Genomic DNA, 20,674 nt, shown 5'->3' on the forward strand with positions numbered 1-20,674 from the left:
ACGCACAAGCAATTTTAGATTTTATCACCCCCAAAGAGACCCTGTGCCATCAGCCAGCACACCCACCCCTGCAAGCCCTAGCCAACTACTAAGCTACTTTCTATCTCTATGGATTAGCCCATTCTGGACACTTCCTATCAATGGACTCATATAATATGATGTCTCCTCGTCTGGCTTCTTTCACTTAGCAGAATGGCTTCAAGGTCCATCCATGTTGCAGCATGTGTCAGTATTTCATTCCTTCTTACGGCTGAATAAAAATAATATATGTTGTTGTTTTATGTGCCGTCGAGTCGGCCCCGACTCATAGCAACCCCTCCTTGGGTTTCCAAGGCAGTATCACTACAGAAGTAGGATTGCCCAACCTTCCTTCCGAGGAGTGGCTGGTGGATTTGAACCACCAGCCTTCTGGTTAGCAGTCAAGTGCCTTAGCCATTATGCTACCAGAGCTCCTTAAAAATAATATATAAATGATATAAATAGATAATAATAACTTCACAGTATGGATCGACCACACTTTGTTTATGCATTCATTAGTTGACGGATGTCTGGGTTGTTTCCACTTTTTGGCTATTATGAATAATGCTGTTATCAACATTTCTGTACAAGTTTTTGGGCAGGCACATGTTTTGAATTCTCTTGGGGTTTGCATCTGGTTTTTTAATATATTCCATTTGCATATTATTTATCTTGGTTACTGAGTTTTCTCCTTAACACCTGAGGTAAGTACCTCACTTGCCTCTCTCTAGTCTGGCTCTGTGGTAGCTCTGGTAGTGTAGTGCCTAAGGCACTTGACTGCTTCCTCAGAAGGAAGGTTGGGCAATCTACTTCCATAGTGTTACTGCCTCGGAAACCCAAGGAGGGGTCACTATGAGTCAGAGACTATTCAATGGCACATAACAACAACAACAAAGTCTGGCTCTGCAAGCCTTGCCCTTTGCTAGCTGTGTGACTTTGGGTAAGTTGCTTAACCTCTCTGAGGCTGTTTCCTCTTCTACCTACTCACAGTTGCTAGCAGTTATTACAATGGACAGCACCTAACAACAACAACAATAACAATAACGCATGTTAGAGACCCAGCATAGTTCCTTGAGCAGAGTAGAGTCCAATGAACAAGTTTTTCCTATGGGCAGGCCTGGTGTTGAACCTGGGGAGGGGAGTCCCAAAATGGGCTTGACCTAGCCCTCCCTACACCTTGAGGAGAGCAGGCCCAGCTGCCTGGAACTCCCTGCTGCTTCTGTGCCCAAAGGAAACATGGCTGTTTTGCTCTCCTGCCTCAGCCTGACCCCTACGAGGCCTTTGGGGTAGGTCCCAATGCTACTAGCCCAGAGGCCTCCCTGGCTCCCAGCACCTTCTGCCCCAACTGCCCTGGGCCCCCCGCCTCCGCCTCCCCCACCCTCCGCTCTGCCCACTCCCAGTGAAGGCCGTGGCTCCCTGTCTCTCCTTGCTGCCATGAGGCCTGCACTTTTCGCGCAGCAGGGCTAAGTCCAAAGTTCAGTCCCTTTGCTAAGCACACGGATAAATATGAACCTTGGAGAATTTCCCCAGCTCCAATGTAAACAGAGCGGGCAGGGGCCCTGATTCACTGGCCGCTGGGGCCAGGGTTGGGGGCTGGGGGTGCCCACACGGCTCAGCTAGAGGGTTTTGGGGGGTGCAGTGGGGACAAGGAGCCTGGCTTGGGCCCTCTGGGCGGCTGGCAGGTGGACGGCCCACGTGGTGCTGGTGCCCGGTGGTCCCAGGCCTCGTGGCCCGGTGGTGGCGGAACCATGGTTTCTAAACTGAGCCAGCTGCAGACGGAGCTCCTGGCGGCCCTGCTTGAGTCGGGCCTGAGCAAAGAGGCGCTGATTCAGGCTCTGGGTGAGCCGGGGCCCTACCTGCTGGCTGGGGATGAGCCCCTGGACAAGGGCGAGGCCTGTGGTGGCGGCCGAGGGGAGCTGGCCGAACTTCCCAACGGGCTGGGGGAGACGCGGGGCTCCGAGGACGAGACAGACGACGATGGGGAAGACTTCACGCCGCCCATCCTCAAAGAGCTGGAGAACCTTAGCCCCGAGGAGGCGGCCCACCAGAAGGCCGTGGTGGAGACCCTTCTGCAGTAAGGACCCCCTCCCTGCCCCACCCTAGCTCCTGACCAGCCCTCTTCAGAGTCCAGAGCCCCCAAGAGTTTGGTCTTTAGCCAGTTATCGGAAAGGGGACCAGCCTGCGAGAGCTGAGAGGGGTACTGGTTCAGAGGCTGGAGTCCCCACCCCGAGGCAGCCCCTCTGTAGAGTCTCCTGGTCCCTAAGCCACTCAGCCCAGAGCTTGGGAAGTAGGACATGCTGTAGGGGTGCTCTGAGGGGGCCAATGCCTGGAGAATCCGAGGGTGGTGGGAATATCGAGCCAGCAAGACCATTTCTGCTCCCCAAACCCTCACTTCCCTGCCAGATCCTCAGAGCGTAGGTTCGGAGGCCAGGAAGCACAGCTGAAGGCCCGGGCTGGGGTTGTGGGGGCTTCCCAGCTACCTCGGGCCTCAAGTGTGCACCCAGGAAAGTCCAGATCTTTCTTACCTGAGATGGATGGAGCCTGGGGGCAGCAGCTGCTCCCCTTTCTGCAAAGCTACAGCCTCCCACCCCCACCTTGCTAGCAGGCGCCATTAGCAACTTCCCCATCTGTCCCCCATCTACCTGCCGGCTCCCCATGTCCTGGCGAACTGGGTGGGTCCCGGCTCGAAGCCTCCCCTCTCCTCAGCAGAGGTGACCTGGTTACTAATTACCCACAGGCTTTATTATTTCTCTTTTGTTTTATAAATTTATAAATGGCAAAAGGCTCTGATAAGGCCTGTGATCATTAACTTGTAGAGATGGTGGCCTGGAGAGGACTGGGCCAACCAACTTCCCATCAGTGGGGGTGGGGAATGGGAGGCACATGAGGAGGAAGGGCGGCCTGGGGGCTGCGGGGACCCCCTCCCCCACAAAGGCCCTATAGCCTTCATCCTGGCAGCTCTGTCTGTTCCTGGGGCTTGCGACTTGTGGGACGCAGTGCTGAGGTTTCTCCTTTCTAATTACAGTTAATGTTGATTAATGTTTGGCGACTGCTCACTCTACTTCCCAGATGGGGAAACTGAGGCTCAGAGAGGGGCAGTAGCCTGACTAAGGCAGCCCAGCTGGACCTCTAAGGCCAATCTATCTGGTGCTCTCAACCCCTATGTCTGGCGGCCAAGGGGTTCTGGGAGGTGGCTGAGAAGTCTGAGGGCAAGTCCCCCCCCCCCCACATTTTCTGTAGATTGTCTTTGTTCTGTCCAAGGTCCTGATCCCAGTTTGGGGTGGGGGAGGGCTGGCAGCTGGCATCTTCCCGGTGGCCTTGGGGTGCCCCTGGGTCTGGGCAGGGGCAGGGAGGCAGCTGGGAGGCCCCCTGACTTGGCAGGGAGAGGAGGGCAAAGAGCAGCAAGGCCACAGGGGAGGGGCAAGGAGCCAGGCATCGCAGGACCCAGGGCGAGGGCAACCTGGGCAGGGTGGGGCTGGGCTGGACCTGCTGGGGGCCCCCCAATGGGTTTGGGGGCTCTGGGGTGGGGGGGCAGGTGTGCCCAAGGCCTTTCTTACCTGGCTGGGTGGGGCCTCTTGATCAGCAGCCCCCTCAGGTGGGATGACGGGGAGGAGGCCTGATTCACAGCTCTCGAGGGGGGAGCAGAGGTCAAGGTGCTCCCTGGGGACCAGCAGGGCCCTGGGGCCTTCCAGAAAGCGAAAGGAGAGAGAAGACGTTGGGGCAATGGAGAGAGAGCCTGGAGGAGCAGAGAAGAGAGGAGACCAGCAGGGGAGAGGGGCCCAGGTCCAGCGGGGAGAAGGGGCTGGGGAGAAAGTGAGGCACCCCAGGCTGAGAGGAGAGGAGGCTGTAATGCCTCCTGCCCGCCCCATTGGGTTTTCTTTAATGCTAACAGCATGCTATTTACTTTCCATTTAAATTTGAGATGTTGCTATAAATTATCAACCAGCTCCTTGTTCCTGCAGAGTTTATAACTAACTACCCGGGTTACTTATTGTTCAGGTAACAAAAGGGATCTGAAAACGCCCTGAGGGAAAAAAAGTGGGGCTTCCAGCCACCAGGCAGGAGAAGGAGACAGAAGGAAGGGAAGCCCTGGGAGGGGGGACTGTTTGAGGCTGGAAGAGTGGGTGCAGATGCAGGACCTCCAGGCGAAGTCAAGTGTCTGGGAAGAAGCAGGACTGGGTACTGGGTCTCAGGACTTCCTGGGGTACCCCATGCCAGAGGTCACCATAGAAACCCTAGCTCTTCCCTTAGACATTGGCTTTAGCCAACGTGTAACCTTAAGCAAGTCTCTTCCCTGCTTTCTCCCTCAGTTTCCTCTCACATAGCCAATGAATAAGATCCAAACTTCCTGCTCTAGTCCCCTCTCCTCAACTTCCCCATCCTCTCCCAGGAACCCCCCCCCCTCTCCCTCACTCACTTTGCCCTAATTACACTCAACACCCCACGCTGATTCCCACCTCAGGGCCTTTGCACATGTTGTCCCTTCTGCCTGGAACCCCTGTTCCAGACCTTCCCATGGCCTGTTCCTTCTCTTCCTTCAGCTCAAATGTCACCTCTTCAGGGAGGTCCTCCCTGACCACCCCATCTAAAGGTGAGGCCCACCCCCAAGTACTTTCTTTTCCACCACCCGTGTTTACTTTTGCCTATCACTTATCATATTTATCTGTTTGTTAGTTTTCTATCTCTTGGTATGAAAACAGAAGCTCTTCAAGGGCAGGGCCTGCGTTAGGTACTTGTTCGCCACTCCCAGTGGCTGACACACAGGAGTCCCTGGGTGGATGCAAGTCATTCAGCACTTGGCTGGTAACTGAAAGGCTGGCAGGTCAAACTCATGCCTCAGAAGAAAGGCCCGGAGATCAGCTTCCAAAAGTTCACAGCCATGGAAACCCTGTGTAACACAGTTCTACTCTGGCACACAGTGGGTTGCTGTGAGTCAGATTCCACTTGACAGCAACTGGTAACTGGTGGTTCCCGCATAGCGCAAATGAGTGACTGGGACTCTCTGAGCCCTGGCGTGTCTACCGCCTTGCTGGCCAGAGTCCAGCAGGCTGAGGCCATGACCACAGGGGGAACCTGGACCCAGGGTCCTCCCTGTCCCTGAGCACCCACCCTGTAGTTCTCTGATCCTCTCATTGGGCAGCACCAGGGCACTGAGGCCCAGAAAGACAGTGGCCAAGGTGGGACTAAGGATCTGACATCCCTGAAGCCAAAGTGCCTGGGTTTGAATCCCAGCTCTGCCCCTTCCTAGCTCAGGTGAGTGATTTTGCCTTTCTTTACAAGGTAGCGATGACAATACTACTTCTTGTTGTTGTTATGTGCCGGCGAGTTGGACCCGACTCGTAGTGACCCCTCCTTGGGTTTCTGAGGCAGTATCACTACGGAAGTAGATTGCCCATCTTCCTTCCAAGGAGTGGCTGGTAGGTTTGAACCACCAGCCTTCTGGTTAGCAGTCACTTATCCACCCCCCAAAAAGGGTTAATTAAATAGCATGCTATGAAGTGCACACACAGTGAGGGCAATGTCGGGTGGCTGTTATCGGTGGCCTCATTTTACAGATGAGCAAATTAAGGCTCAGGGAGCCAAAGCGATTTGCCCCAGGTAACTTACAAAGTGTTAACACCAGAACTTGGACCTGGGTCTCCCTACCTGACCCACACTCTTCACAGTGCCCTTCACATTTCCATGCCTCTCCTTGGTAAGTTCTCCTCCCCTGTCCCTCTTCCCAGGCATTCTTGTTCAACCACCTCTCATCCATAACACTGTCAGCTCACTTCCATGTGGTGCTGTAGAGCTCACAAAGAGCTTGTGTTGTTGTTAGGTGTCACCGAGTAGGTTGCAAGTCATAGTGATCCCATGTCCAACAGAATGAAACCCTGCCTGGTCCTGCACCATCCTCACAGTCCTTGCCATGTTTGAGCCCATAGTTGCAGCCACTGTGTCAGTCCATCTCGTAGATGGTCTTCCTCTTTGAATGACTCTCTGCTTTACCAAGCATGATGTCCTCCTCCAGGGACTAGTCCCCCCTGAGAACATGATCAAAGTACGACAGAGGAAGTCCTGTCATCTTCCCTTCTAAGGAGCTTTCTGGTTGTACTTCTTCCACAAAAACCTTACAGATGCATTAACTTGTTTTCTCCTCTCCAGAACCCTTGGCAGCAGGACATATTATTAGTCCCTTATCAGAGATGAAGAGATTGAGACACAGGGAGGTTAAGCAACTTTCCCAAGGCAACATGGATAGTGAGTGGCAGAGGGGGGATTCAAACCCAGATCTGCAGGGTCCCACCCTGAGCTGGGGTAGGTACCCCTGCAAGCTGGCCTCCCAGCTCCACAACCTGGGATATGCTGAAACCCTCAGGGCAGAGAGGAAAGGGCTCAAAGCTTGGACGACTGATTGACCGCAAAAGGGGAATGTGGGAGACGTTGGCAGATCTTCACCAATCCTTGGCCCCTCTGCCTTGTGGGGTGGGGGGTCCCTGGGACTATGTATTGATGATGATGACAATATCGTTTTACTTATTGAGCACTTACTGTGTGCCAAGTCCTGGCCTATAAGCATTTCGCCTCTGTTTTAACTCATTTAATTCCCTCAATAACACTGTGAGGCAGCCATGCATTCATCTCAAGTTACAGATGGCATGTGGGCCATGTCAGATCACATAGTGGCTAAGTGGCAGTGGTGGGATTTGAAGTCAGGTTAGTTTGACTCCCAAACCCATTAGAGTCAAAGCAAGAGCTACCTGGGGACTTGGTGTTTAGTTCTGAGCTGGGAGAGATGGGGAAGTTATCCTGAGAAGAGTCAGGTCTTTGGAAATTGAGTGTGTGTGTGCATGCGTGTGTGCATGCAAGTGCACGCAAGTGTGTTGGGAGAGGGATGGGAGGAAGAGAGACAGTGTTAGAGAGAGAAACAGAGACATAGAGCAACTGAGACAGAAACTGAGAGAGACAGACAGACACGAAGAATGGAGAAATCAAGGCAGACACACTCACACACACACAGGTAGAGACCAAAAGGCACAGTGAGAGGAGAGAGATTGATTGAGTTCTAAAAAAAGTGGCATGGCCAACTTCTCCCAGCAAGACTGGCAATTTCTTTTTAGTTATTTATTTGAGTGTTTTATAGTTTTAGGTGACAGTTTACATAGCAAAGTAGGTTCCCACCTAACCCGGTTTTTTGTACACATTGCTCCATGACAGTTTTTGTAAGGTGCCAGCATTCTCATTATTTGCATTCTGTTTGTTCTGTTTCCATTTTCCAAGCTTCCCTACCTTCCTTGCCTTTCCGTCTTTGCTTTTGGGTGAATGCTGATCATTTGGTTTTGGATAGTTGATTGTTTAAGGGGATGCATTCCTCACACAGGTGAAACTGCTTGTTTTATAAGCCAATCTATGGTTGGGCTGAAAGGAGATCTGTGGGGGTGGCTTCAGGTCCAAGTTCAAAGGGTATCTTAGGGCGATAATCTTGGGGTTCCCCCAGTCTCTATTGGTCCAGTAAATCTGGCCTCTTTTAGGAGCTTGTGTTTTGTTCTCAACACTCATTTTCTTTCTCGTACTCTGTCCGGGACGTCCTACTGTGTCCCTGGTCAGAATGGCCAGTAGTGACAGCTGGGCACCGTTTAGTTGTGGTCTCAGGTTAGAAGAGGCTGTGGTTCTTGTGGGCAGTTAGTCCTGTGAACTAGTTTCTTCTCTGAGTCTTTGGTTGCCTTCATTCTCTTTTGCTTCAGACAAGTTGTTGTTGTTGTTGTTGTGTGCCATGGTGTCGGACCCGACTCATAGCGACCCCTCCTTGGGTTTCTGAGGCAGTATCACTACGGAAGTAGATTGCCCCATCTTCCTTCCAAGGAGTGGCTGGTGGGTTTGAACCGTAGAGACCAGTAGTTGGATCTTACATGGCCACTTGCAAGCTTTTAAAGCCCACGATACTATTCACCAAACTAGGACACAGAACATAAGATAACATAATGAACTATGTTATGCCAATTGACTGAGCTGTCCCACGAGACTATGGTCCTAAGCCCTTTACTTCTGTAAACCAATCCTATGAGGTGTTTGGGTATGTCTATGAGGTCTCCGTAACTATGCCTCCTGTGTGCTTTATTATATGTAATGAACACATATGTAGCACACCCAAACATGGCTATATGACTGCCTACAAATATACCTGCATATGTACATGTATGGACTCACATGCACCTTCCTATACACGTATAGCACACATATCTACCTTGTAACCACATAGATATCTTTTGGTTGTCATTACTGTTGGTGCAAAATTGTACGTAACACTTACCATAATTGTCCTTTATTCTTGTGTTCCTCTCAGTGTCTTCATGCAGCTCAGTCAAGTTGTGCTGACTTATGTTGTGAATGGCCTTTCCCATCACCAGAAATAACAAGTATCTACTTATCTAGCAAGTAATTCCTCCTCCTTCCCTCCCACTCTGGTAACCATCAAAGAAGGCTGCTTTCTCACAGACATGAGACCATACAATATTTGTCGTCTTGTAATTGACTGGTCTCACCCAGCATAATGTCGTCTGGATTCATCCACGTATGTTCTGTGGACTCACCATTAGTCTTCATAGTTGTGTAGTATTCCATTGCGTCTCTGTGCACAATTTATCTATTTTTCTGCCAACGGGCATTTAGGTTGTTGCCCTCTCTTTGCTGTTGTGAATAATGCTGCCACGAACATGGGTGTGCTTGTGTCTATTCATGTCACTGCTCTCGGATCTCCAGGATATACACCCGGCAGTGGGACAGCTGGATCAGAAGGTATTTCTATTTCTGGCTCTTTAAGGAAGTGTACTGTTTTCCACATGGTTGTGTCGTTTCACAATCCCATCAACCGTCTGGCATTTTAACTTCATTTTGTTGTTGTTGTTGTTGTTGTGAATTTGTTGTTCAACACTCCTAAGAACTGCTTGGGAGCTCTGGTAGCATAGTGGCTAAGGCACTTGCCTGCTAACCAGACGGCTGGCGGTTCAAACCCACCAGCCACTCCTTGGAAGGAAGGTTGGGCAATCCTACTTCCGTAGTGATACTGCCTCAGAAACCCAAGGAGGGGTCGCTAGGAATCGGGGCCGACTCGATGGCACACAACAACAACAACAACAAGAACTGCTTAAAAATGGAAAGTTCCTATTAGCTCACTGGAATGTTTTTGGGCCCCATTTTCATGTTCAAATGTTTACAGATGCTGCACCCTTATTTGTGAAGCATGTCTGGCCTTTGTTTTATTTCCAGTTCCGTTTAAATTTGATTTGGTGTAGGAGAATTCGACAGATAGAGACAGACAGAAGAGAGACCCAGAGAAGTGGGGGGGGGGGGTTGTACAGAGAGAGAAACAGAGACAGGCAGACAAGACACAGAAGAGACACAGGGAGCCAGCTGGACAGCGGCAGATGGTAATTCTTTAGTCTGGGCCCAGCAGAGGCCCCGGTGAGAGGAAGCCGACCCCTTCTCTCAAGAGTGAATGGAGGGCAGGAGAGAGGGCAGGAGGTGATGGCTGGAGTACGCTGGGGGAGGCAGGCCAGCTCTGAGATTAGATAAACATGTTTGCCATGGAGCACAACGCTGGACTTTGTCCTGCCCTCGCCTCCCAGCTCTGACTGGCACCGGGAGGGGGACGGGAGGGGAGAGGGAGGCGGAGAAGAGAAGATCCCAGGCGCTCCTGAAGAGGAGCTGGGGTTGAGGTCTGGAGGATCAAGAGCAGCATAAAACATGCTTGACTTCCTCCTAAGGCCACTTTGGACAAGTGACTTCACGTTTCTGAGCCTCAGTTTTCTCACCCGTGAAATGGGTCTAGTACCTACATCTCAAGATTATCGTTAGATTTAAATGACTGGCCCTTAGCACAGTGCCTGGCTCGTTATTATAAACTCTCACAAAGCATTAATTCTCACAGCTATTGCTTCTTCCAAAATGGGGCTTTGCTGTATCGACGGCTGGCCCATTTAAATTTATCCGCCACTATCTTCCTTTCCTCCTTGCCTCTCTGGGAGACACAGTCAGAGGGCCAAAGCTGACGGAGAAGGGCTCCATGCCCTCACCTCTGAGGACACTGCCAAGGGGGCAAACGCTTTAAGGAAGGAGAGGGGCTAGGAGAGAAGGTAGTATGGCATGGGCTTCAGAGCCTTGGAGAGTTTAGATGCTCTTTGTTTCTTATAATCCAGTTTTAAATATTATATATACATGTATTGAGGAGGCTCTGGGTGGCACAGATGGTTGAGCACTGGTGGTCTGAGTCCACTCAGAAGTGTCTCAGAAGAAAGGCTTGTAATCTACTTCTGAAAGGCCACGGCCTTGAAAAGCCTGTGGGGTGCATTTTCAGTCTGCACACATAGCGTCATCATGAGTCAGAACTGACCCAATGTAACTACTACCACCATGTGTACTCAATAACATTAGAAAACCAAAACCAAAACCAAACCCACTGCTGTCGAGTTGATCCAACTCATAGCGACCCCTCCTTGGGTTTCTGAGGTGGTATCACTACGGAAGTAGATTGCCCAACCTTCCTTCCGAGCAGTGCCTGGTGGGTTTGAACCTCCGGCCTTCTGGTTAGCAGTCAAGTGCCTTAGGCACTACACCACCAGAGTTCCTAACACCCTCCCCCCACCGTTGTTACTGTTGTTACGTGCCACCAAGTTGGACTCGACTCATAGCGACCCCTCTTTGGTTTTCTGAGGTGCTATCTCTACGGAAGTAGATTGCCCAATCTTCTTTTCCAAGAGTGGCTGGTGGGTTTGAACCACCAGCCTTCTGGTTAGCAGTCAAATGCCTTAGGCACTATGTCACCAGAGCTCCTAATCCTAGGAGCGGAATTGCTGAGTCAAGGGGGTGCAGGCACATGCTTTGGGCTCACATAGACCTGAATTCAAGTCCCAGTTCTGGGGTGTCAGTACTGTTGTACTGAGCTGCATTGTTGTAAGATAAGCTTAGGAGGAGAGAGCGAGGGAGTTGAGACAGAGCAGGAGAGAAACAGAAAAGAATTTATGTAGTGTGTGCAATTCTGCTCCTCTCCCGTTCCCACAGTGAGCAGAGACGCACTGAGTGAGTCATGAATTGTCACGAAACGTCCTCCAGGGCCTCAGGTCCCTCAAATCCCTCTGATTCCCAGCCCCAGAGCATGGAATGCTGACACTTAATGGACATTTTCTGTTTGAGGCCCTTGTCAGCCCTCAACTCCTTCACCTGGGACTCTGTACTGTCCCAGTGTTGTGGGGAGACTTGCCATTAACTGCAGAGATTTTCAGAGGCATTCTGACCCCAGGTGACTTCTCCCTGACAAAAGGATTTAGAATCCCTTTATGTGGGACTGGGTTCTGCTGGGTCAGCCATGTGATCTTGGGCAAGTGATGTTAAGTGCTCTGAGCCTCAATGACCCTGGCTGTAAAATGGGAGAATCCACGTTTCTCCCCGTTTCAGATCCAGTGATTTTCTTTTCCAGTAAGTCTCTCTCATTATCTACCCACCCACCTACATGTTCATCCGTGTACTTATCCACCCATCTACTTGTCCGTCCACCCATCCACTCACCCACCTGTTCATTTATACATGTGTGCCTAAGGACAATATTGTACGCCAGGTCTATTTTGTGTGCTGAGAACCAGACAGTTCCTGCCCTCAAGGACTTTACAGTTTCTCACAGTGGATAAGGCAGAGCCACAAATAACAATTCTAGGCAGGAGGAGAGGCACTCTAAAGGAGGTGCACAGGTGAGGACCCTGCTCACGTGGCTTGGCAGCTTTCTGTGGGAGTCTGTCCATGCCTCCATCTGTGTGTCCACATTTCTAAGCCTTTATTCCTGTGTGTTCACAGTGCTGTGTCCAAATGCCTCTGTCTCCATGTTCCTCCATCTTGTCAAGAGCACCCGTACCTCCTTGTCCTTGAGTTTGGGTGCAGGCCCTCAGGCTCCATGTCTGCTTTCATCCACAATCCCCATCCTCAGGGCTGACAGAACCCCCAGCCCAGTCTGCAGGGCATCCCACTGAGAAAGCCTTGTCCTTGCCCTACTCCCAGGGAGGACCCGTGGCGGGTGGCAAAGATGGTCAAATCCTACCTGCAGCAGCACAACATCCCGCAGCGGGAGGTGGTTGACACCACCGGCCTCAACCAGTCCCACCTGTCCCAGCACCTCAACAAGGGCACCCCCATGAAGACGCAGAAGCGAGCTGCCCTGTACACCTGGTACGTCCGCAAGCAGCGAGAGGTGGCGCAGCGTAAGTAGACGGCGACTGTCTGGTGAGGCCTGGACAATCTCTGACTTGTGGGTGGGGGCTGGACTTCACCACCCATTACGCAGACGGGCAGACTGAGAAGGCAGTGGGGCTCCACCAATGTTTATTATCTACTCTGCCTGAGGCACTCTAGGGGACAGGAGAAGGGCTGAAGCCGAGGACCCAAGGATGGGACCCCTGAACTGTTCAGTGGGGAAGCGGGACAAAAGATGATGACACACAGAGACGTGTCTTACACTGTGATTAATAACGTGTTGTCAGCTGCCATCAAATCAGCCTGACTCATGGCAACCCTGTGCACGACAGGATGAGACCACTGTGATTCACAGGGTTTTCACCAGCCAATTTTTGAAAGTAGACTGCCAGGACTTTCTTCCTAGTTTTAGTCTTAAAGCTCCACGGAAACCTATTCTGCGCCAGAGCAACACGCAAGCTTCCGATGACAGATGAATGGTGGCTGCACATGAAGGGCACGGGTCAGGAATTGAACACAGGTCTCGTGCATGGAGACCACTGCTCCGTTATTAACATTAATATGGTATACTTGTCATAATCAACCAACACAGAAACATTAAATTTCTATTTAATAACATTTAATTTTTTCAGAGTTCCTCAGTTTTTCCCTACTGTTCTTTTTCTGTTCTAGGATCCCATTCAGTTGTAAACACACTATGTATCCTTGTCATGTCTCCTTTGGCTCTTCTTGGTTCACAGTTTCATAGGTTTACCTTGTTTTCGATGACCTTCACAGGGTCATTTTTCAGCTCAACTTTTTTAATTTTTTAGGCCAAGTCACAGTGTCTTGTACCCCAGGTCTTGGTTCAGTCTACTTCCTTAGTCTGGGGCTGTGCTGAGGGTACGGCTATTAAGACAAAATGGTATATTGAGTCAGTGTGAGTGGGTGTGCAAGCCACAGCTGCTGAGAATGTTGGAATCTGGGCCCAGCATGCGTCTAAGTGCCTGGCAAGGGTTGGCGTTTGGTGGGTCTAATCTCCCCTCTCCCCAGAGCACTGGGGTCTGCTTCTGCCTCTCTGCAGGCAGATGGGGAAGGCCCTTCTTCTGCTGCACTGGACTCAGAATCTTCCTCCACTTTCATAACAATGTTCTGGCACTAGTCTATCTTAATCTCTTGGTGCCTGCTCAAGTGTAATCTGAGAGACTAGTTTCTAGTGAGCTGGAACTAGCTGATGAGGGATGTCTGGGTCTCTTCTCTCTTGGCCAACACTCACTCATTTACTTATTTATTTAAAATTGTTAACATTCACATTTTAAACTTGATTTCCATGGCTGAAAAGTTAAATGTAGCTCTAAACCTTCTCAGGAGAAATGGTTCAAGTTTTTGTACTACTGTGTGACCTTAAAAAACAAAACAAAACATCTAACCTACCTGAGCCTTAGCTTTCTCGTCTGCAAAATGAGGATAGCAACATGTCCCAAATCTGAACAATTGTTAATGGTTACTTGGGGCCTTTTATTGAGAAAGGTTGTGAGGTTTAATCCTGGCTCAGTAGGAAAGTATGCAGGGATCGATTAGTCATGTCTGCCTTGGGCACAGGTTAATAGAGTAGTGGCACGTGTGCTGTGTGTTTGTCATTACTGATTAGATGATTTCTAAATTCTAGCTGTAAGCTCCTCTGGTTCAGCACCCTGGGGATGAGAATCACAGGTGTCGGCAGGTGAACTGATGGCCGAAGGTGGGAGTGGCTGGAGCTCTGCTCATGGCTCTCTTTGTCTACAGAGTTCACCCATGCAGGGCAGGGTGGGTTGATTGAAGAGCCCACAGGCGATGAGCTGCCAACCAAGAAGGGGCGGAGGAACCGATTCAAGTGGGGTCCGGCATCCCAGCAGATCCTGTTCCAGGCCTATGAGAGGCAGAAGAACCCCAGCAAGGAGGAGCGAGAGGCATTGGTGGAGGAGTGCAATAGGTACAATGGCTCGCGGGTTAGCAGCAGTGACTTGGTCAGGACTGGGGCAAGGCTGGGGGAGGGAACGGTGGCTCTAGCTCAGAAGAGAGGCTCTCTGGGCCCTGAGAGCTCCTGCTATTAGCTTAGCCTGACCCAGAGAACTGCCAGTACTCACTTCTGCTCAGTGTCTTCTACCTAGCTGCATTCCTAGCAACCCCTACCGTACCACTCCATACCACTGGGAAGCAGCTCATCTCATTTCATCGCTACTATAACCCTATGGCTGTTTTGCTCACTTTATGAACGGAAAGATGGAGGGCAGAGAGGCTAAGTCAACTGCCCAAGGTCACATAGCAGAACTGAGATTGGAACTCAGATCTACCAGCCTCAAACACTTAGGCAGAGCCTGACTTCCTAGCATCTTTTCCCACCTCCAGAAGAGGGTTTCTATGAGCCTGGCCTGGAAGGCTCATAGGTGGGCATTTCTGCAGGGCAGAGTGCATCCAGAGAGGGGTGTCACCATCGCAAGCACAGGGCCTGGGCTCCAATCTTGTCACGGAGGTGCGTGTCTACAACTGGTTTGCCAACCGGCGCAAAGAAGAAGCCTTTCGGCACAAGCTGGCTATGGATACATATAGTGGGCCACCACCTGGGCCAGGCCCGGGGCCTGCACTGCCGGCCCACAGCTCCCCTGGCCTGCCCCCACCTGCTCTCTCCCCAAGTAAGGTCCATGGTGAGTGCTATGTGGGCACAGGGACTGGGGAAGTTTACAGAAAGGACATGGGGGTAGGTGGGAGGTGGGGAGGTCTGCTCCAGTGGCAGCAGCCACCCAAACCTCTTGTCCCCGAGGCTTGGATCCGTTCCATTCCATTCACTCCACTCCATTCCATTCAATTAAACCTACCTTGATTTGGGTTACTTCAAGTCACATCATTAATTTCAGATCAAATCAATTAAATTCATTTCAGGATAACTCAATTCAATTAAAATCAGTCCAATTATGTTCAACTCATTATAATCCAATTTAGTTAATTCAAATTCGGTACAATTTAATTCAATTCAATTCCCATTCAATTGATGCAGTTTAACAAAATGTAATTTAATTAATTAAATTTTTTTGCAATTCAGTTCAACTCTATCTGATCCAATTTCATTCAATATAATTGGATATGGTTCAGATCAATCCAGTTCAGTTCAGAGCAACTCAATTGAGCTCAACTCATTTCAGGTTCCACTAAACTAGATTCAGTTCAACTCTACTGACTTCAGTTCTTTCTGTTGAACTCAGTTCACTCTAGTTTGATTTCATCAGCCATCAAACCAAAAAAAACCCAAACTCATTACCACTGAGTTGATTCCAACTCACAGCAACCATCAATGGGTTTCCAAGGCTGTAGATCTTTATGGAAGCAGACTGCCTCATCTTTCTTCTGTAGAGTGGCTGGTGGGTTCAAACCACTGATCTTCTGGTTAGCAGCTAAATGCCTTAACTACTATACCACCACAGTTCCTTAGTTCAGTTCAATTATCTATTTTTAAAAACGATGTATTTCACTTTGTCTTTTATTGAACACCTACTGCATGTCAAGTGGGAGCTCTGGTGGCGTAGTGCCTAAGGCATTTGACTGCTAACCAGAAGGCTCATGGTTCAAACCCACCAGCCACTCCTCAGAAGGAAGAGGGGGGAATCTACTTCCGTAGTGATACTGCCTCGGAAACCCAAGGAGGGGTCGCTATGAGTCGAATCTGACTCGACAGCAGTGAGTTTGGTTTGTTTTTTTTGCATGTTAGGTATGGGTCATATATCTAGGAGTGGGTCATATACAGCTAATAAATGCAGCCCTGGCCTTCAAGGGGTTGGAAGCAGCCAGCACAGAGCCTGGTGCATCAAGAAAGATGGGGCAACTGGCCTAAGCAAAGCCATGAGGTTTGGAGTGATGAGGACCACAGAGAAGGGCAAGGGCAGGGAAGCGGGGTGCTCAGGCTGAACACTGCACCTCATTCCAGGTGTGCGGTATGGACAGTCTGCAACAAGTGAGGCAGCAGAAGTGCCCTCTAGCAGTGGTGGTCCCTTGGTGACAGTGTCTGCACCCCTGCACCAAGTGTCCCCCACGGGCCTGGAGCCCAGCCACAGCCTGCTGAGCACTGAAGCCAAGCTGGTGAGTGTCCCCTGCCTGTGGGGAGGAAGACTCCTCCACCCTCATCCTCCCTTGGCTGGCAGATTCTACAGGGGTCCTCAGGGAGGCAGTGTGGGGTCTCAACCTGACTCAACTTGGCCTCTCCTTGAAGGTCTCGGCAACAGGGGGTCCTCTGCCCCCCGTCAGCACGCTGACAGCACTGCACAGCCTGGAGCAGACCTCCCCAGGCCTTAACCAGCAGACTCAGAACCTCATCATGGCCTCACTCCCTGGGGTCATGGCCATTGGGCCTGGAGAGCCTGCCTCCCTGGGCCCCACGTTCACCAATACCGGTGCCTCCACCCTGGTCATTGGTAAGTAGGTATGGATGAGTAGGGGACCTGGGTGGAGGGCTCATGCAGCACATGGGAGCCGGAAGAGCCCGAAACTTGTTCCTTCATACAACACATTATCTATCAGGTGTCTGCTCTGTGCCAGAGGCTCTGCTTTATCAGTGATAGTGCGAGTGCCACACCAGACCCAAACCTCAGCCCTCCTGGCAAGACGACCAGAGTAGGGAGGCAGACAGTATGCATGAGTCACACAGCGCCTTAGAAGTAAAAGGTCCAGGGGAGAAATAGAGCAGTGAAAGGGGGATTGACGTTTTCTGGATTGCAGTTTTTTTTTAAAGCTTGACAGTCCTTATTTGTGGGAACTATATGCAGAGGCTTGATATACAAGACAGACAGGGAGCTTCTGGGAGAGGGGGCCAGGGAGCTCAGCCCAGGGCCCTTGCACTTTCGTGAAACCCCAAGGCTCCAGGGAACCCAGTGTGACAACCAGAGCTAGTCAATGCCTGCTCTCCCACTTCCTGCCCAGATAAGGAGCAGCTAATGAGGCAGTACTGACTTGCCAGGGCCTCTCAGTTAGTGACAGCTGTAAGCTTGGAGTGCATCCTAGGGTAGGGCTGTTTCCTGACCACTCCCCCTCCCAACTCAAAGCTCTGGGAAGAGATGGTGCCCCTGGGGGTCTGGGACTGGCTGGGGAGGCAGTGGAAGGGGTGAGAGCTGAGAGCTGGCTGACTCCCACCTACCCACCTGCTACAGGCCTGGCCTCCACTCAGGCCCAGAGCGTGCCGGTCATCAATAGCATGGGCAGCAGCCTGACCACCCTGCAGCCGCTGCACCCGTCCTACCAGCAGCCGCTCATGCCCCCGGTGCAAAGCCACGTGGCCCAGAGCCCCTTCATGGCCACCATGGCTCAGCTGCAGAGCCCCCACGGTGAGCATCCCTTGTTCTACCCTGGGGGTGGTGCTGGGAGGGACTGGGCCTCTGTGAACACTGAGGAACTGAGGGTGTTAGGCTATGCGTGTGTCTGGTCCAAGGGTGTGCGTGCTTCTGTGATTGAGGGCGATTGTGGTGCTCAGATGAACGTCTGTGGGCTGGAATACATTTCAGTGTGTGAATGTGTACAGCTGTGTGTGTGCACAAGTGTTTGCTGAGTGTGTACACAGTGCGTTTTGATATGTATCTGAGTGTTTACCAATATGGGTTTGTATGTGCATGCCCATGTGTGGGAATATAGGTCACAGTCCCTTGCTGAAATCATTGGAGCCATCTGTATTTCAGAATTCACCATTTTTCATACTGTAGAAAGATCAGCCCAAACCAGGGGCCATCTAGTTGACTCTGACTCACGGAGACCCTATGTGCGTCAGAGCAGAACTGTGCTCCACAAGGTGTCCACTGGCTGGTGTTTTGGAAGTAGATTGCCAGCCCTTTCTTCTGAGGCACCTCTGGGTGGACTTGAACCAACAACCTTTTGATCAGTAGCTGAGAGTGTTAACTGTGTGCCACCCAAGGGAGCAGAGTGGATAGATCACATATTACATAACACTCCCAGCAGTTTGGGGCGACACACCGCCATACTATCTCAGCAGAAGGCATGAATTCCATGAAGTAGGTTAAATAAAGACCCACACAACCTCACACCAGCTTCAGGCCAAGATTTGTTGACAAATGAGCTCTAGTGCTGTCTTTATGAACATCGTTTGGTTTTCAGAGTTTTTTGGATTTCAGAATTGGGTTGAGGGACTGTGTTGTTGTTATTGTTATGTGCTGTTGAGTCAGACCTGACTCATAGCGACCCCTCCTTGGGTTTTCGAGGCAGTATCATTAAGGAAGTAGATTGCCCCATCTTCCTTCCGAGGAGTGGCTGGTGGGTTTGAACCGCCAGCCTTCTGGTTAGCAGTCAAGTCCCTTAGGCACTACACCACCAGAGCTCCCTGTGGGACTGTGGACCTATATATATCTCTGAGGATATGTGCTTGAAAGTGTATACACGTGTGTGTGTGTTACTATGTTTTTATCTGGGTCAATGTGAACATGTGTGGTTTATATGTGTCCTACTATTGTGTGTGTGTGTTTGGGGCATAATAGGTGAAACGCTGGGTTACACTTCAGAGGTGCCTTGGAGCGTGAGATATGCTGCCCTACGCCCCGCTCACCCCGTAACTGGGGCTGTCTGCACTCCTTTGAGGCCTGTGCTTGGTCCAGAAGCACCACATCCATGCCACCCATGTCCCTTCACACCCAGCTGGCAGGAGTCAGGTTTGGGTCTGTTCCACAACCCCAGGCTGAGCAGGACTCCCTGGTGGGAGAGAGGGTCCGACCCCCTCCCTGGAGCTCCCAGTTCTGGCAATCAGCTCTGAATCCCCATCCACGGCCCCACCCTCTCAACTCTGCCTAGTTCTCCCCAGGCACAGTCCCCAGCCCTGAGGCTCTCAGGAGGAGGCCAGGGTTGATGATAACATCTCCATCCTCCCTCCTCGTCAGCCCTCTACAGCCATAAGCCTGAGGTGGCCCAATACACCCACACGGGCCTGCTTCCACAGACCATGCTCATCACCGACACCACCAACCTAAGTGCCCTCGCCAGCCTCACCCCCACCAAGCAGGTAAGGCCAGGCCCCGCCCCCGAGCACCTCCTCCACCCCAGATCTACACCCTGGGGAGCTCAGGCTGCTGCCCTGTGCCTCCAGGTCTTCACCTCAGACACAGAGGTCTCCAGTGAGTCTGGGCTCCACACATCAGTGTCCCAGGCCACCACCATCCACATCCCCAGCCAGGACCCTGCTGGCATCCAGCACCTGCAGCCTGCCCACCGGCTTAGCACCAGCCCCACAGGTGAGTGACTGTCCCCTGCCCCTCACTCTCTCTGTCCTCACTGTCAGGGTGGACATTGTGGCCACGTGTGCAGCAGACTGCGGGCAATGGGAGGGGCATCCCCAGGTTTTGGAGGATACTCTGCCTCTCAAACTCGGCTCTATGAAGCTTGCCAAATGGGGGCGTGAAACCATGGGCCAGAGGGGCCTCACAGGGTAACTCAATGGACCCCAATGAGGAAAGATTAAGTCATCGGAAGAGGCAGGTAGGGCAATGATGAGTAACTGGGCTCGTTTTGGCCAGCCGTGACTCAGGGATGTACTTGCTTTGCCTCCGGCTGAACATTATGAGTTAGTTGCCAACATCAAAGAATCAGCTTTCAAATAGGAATCTGTGTTTCTGGCTTCTCTTAGAAAACTGGAAAGACTCATGTTCCTACGTAACGGTGGAGCGTGGGCTTTCAGCGGCCACATCCCTAGTCAACCGACTCATCCCATTTGTTCCCTATCCCTTGAGTTTATAGCCCATGATGTGTGGTTAAGAGCAGGTACTTTGGAGCCAGACGCCAGCCGTGGTATGGCCACTCATGAACTGTGTGTCTTTAGGCAGGTTGCTTCCCTCTCTAAACCTTGGGCTCCTCAACCCAGCAGCAGGGCAACAGTGGCAGTTACTGACGAAGCGTGCTCCAGGCCCCATGCTTTACACCACCCCCTCCCTGAGTCCTCACCATAAACCCAGAGGCATCTATTGTCCCCATTTTAAGATGACAAAGCTGGCCCTCAAGGAGGGGAAGGATTGCCTCCTCTTCCATAGTTCTTGGGTGGCAGGGCTGGGACTTGAACCCAGGCCTAACTTCAAAGCCACCTCTTAACCATTCTTCCAGGGGTTCTCCAATGTTCCCACTAGAATATTCTGAGGCGGCCAGTCCCTGGGTAGCCCTGGAGCCTGGCTGGGAGCCTGAATAAGAACTGAGGGCAGAGGTTTGACTCTGTGGTTCCCACTATGTGCTATGGCTCAGGAGGTGAGGCCCCGGGGACAGGCAGGCAGGGTGGGTGACAGTGGGGTTGGTGGGGCAGCCAGCAGCCTCATTTCCCTCTGCAGTGTCCTCCAGCAGTCTCGTGCTGTACCAGAGCTCCGACTCCACCAACGGCCACAGCCACCTGCTGCCGACCAACCACAGTGTCATTGAGACCTTCATCTCCACGCAGATGGCCTCTTCCTCCCAGTAA

General features: G+C 51.5%; 1 protein-coding gene across 1 annotated transcript; it reads left to right on the forward strand.

Annotated features, from left to right (window-relative positions):
• Window positions 1–1,766: 1,766 nt before the first annotated feature.
• On the forward strand, window positions 1,767–20,674 carry HNF1A (HNF1 homeobox A). The gene is made up of 10 exons (XM_007938231.2): window positions 1,767–2,092; window positions 12,043–12,242; window positions 13,999–14,185; window positions 14,656–14,897; window positions 16,172–16,323; window positions 16,454–16,655; window positions 17,388–17,561; window positions 19,116–19,237; window positions 19,322–19,466; window positions 20,547–20,674. Exons 1-10 carry the CDS (start codon window positions 1,767–1,769, stop codon window positions 20,672–20,674), a joined length of 1,878 nt encoding a protein of 625 aa, XP_007936422.1.

This window comes from Orycteropus afer, unplaced genomic scaffold (genome assembly GCF_000298275.1).
Source record: "Orycteropus afer afer isolate SDZICR_OR568_19922 unplaced genomic scaffold, OryAfe1.0 scaffold00048, whole genome shotgun sequence".
Classification (NCBI taxonomy): domain Eukaryota; kingdom Metazoa; phylum Chordata; class Mammalia; order Tubulidentata; family Orycteropodidae; genus Orycteropus; species Orycteropus afer.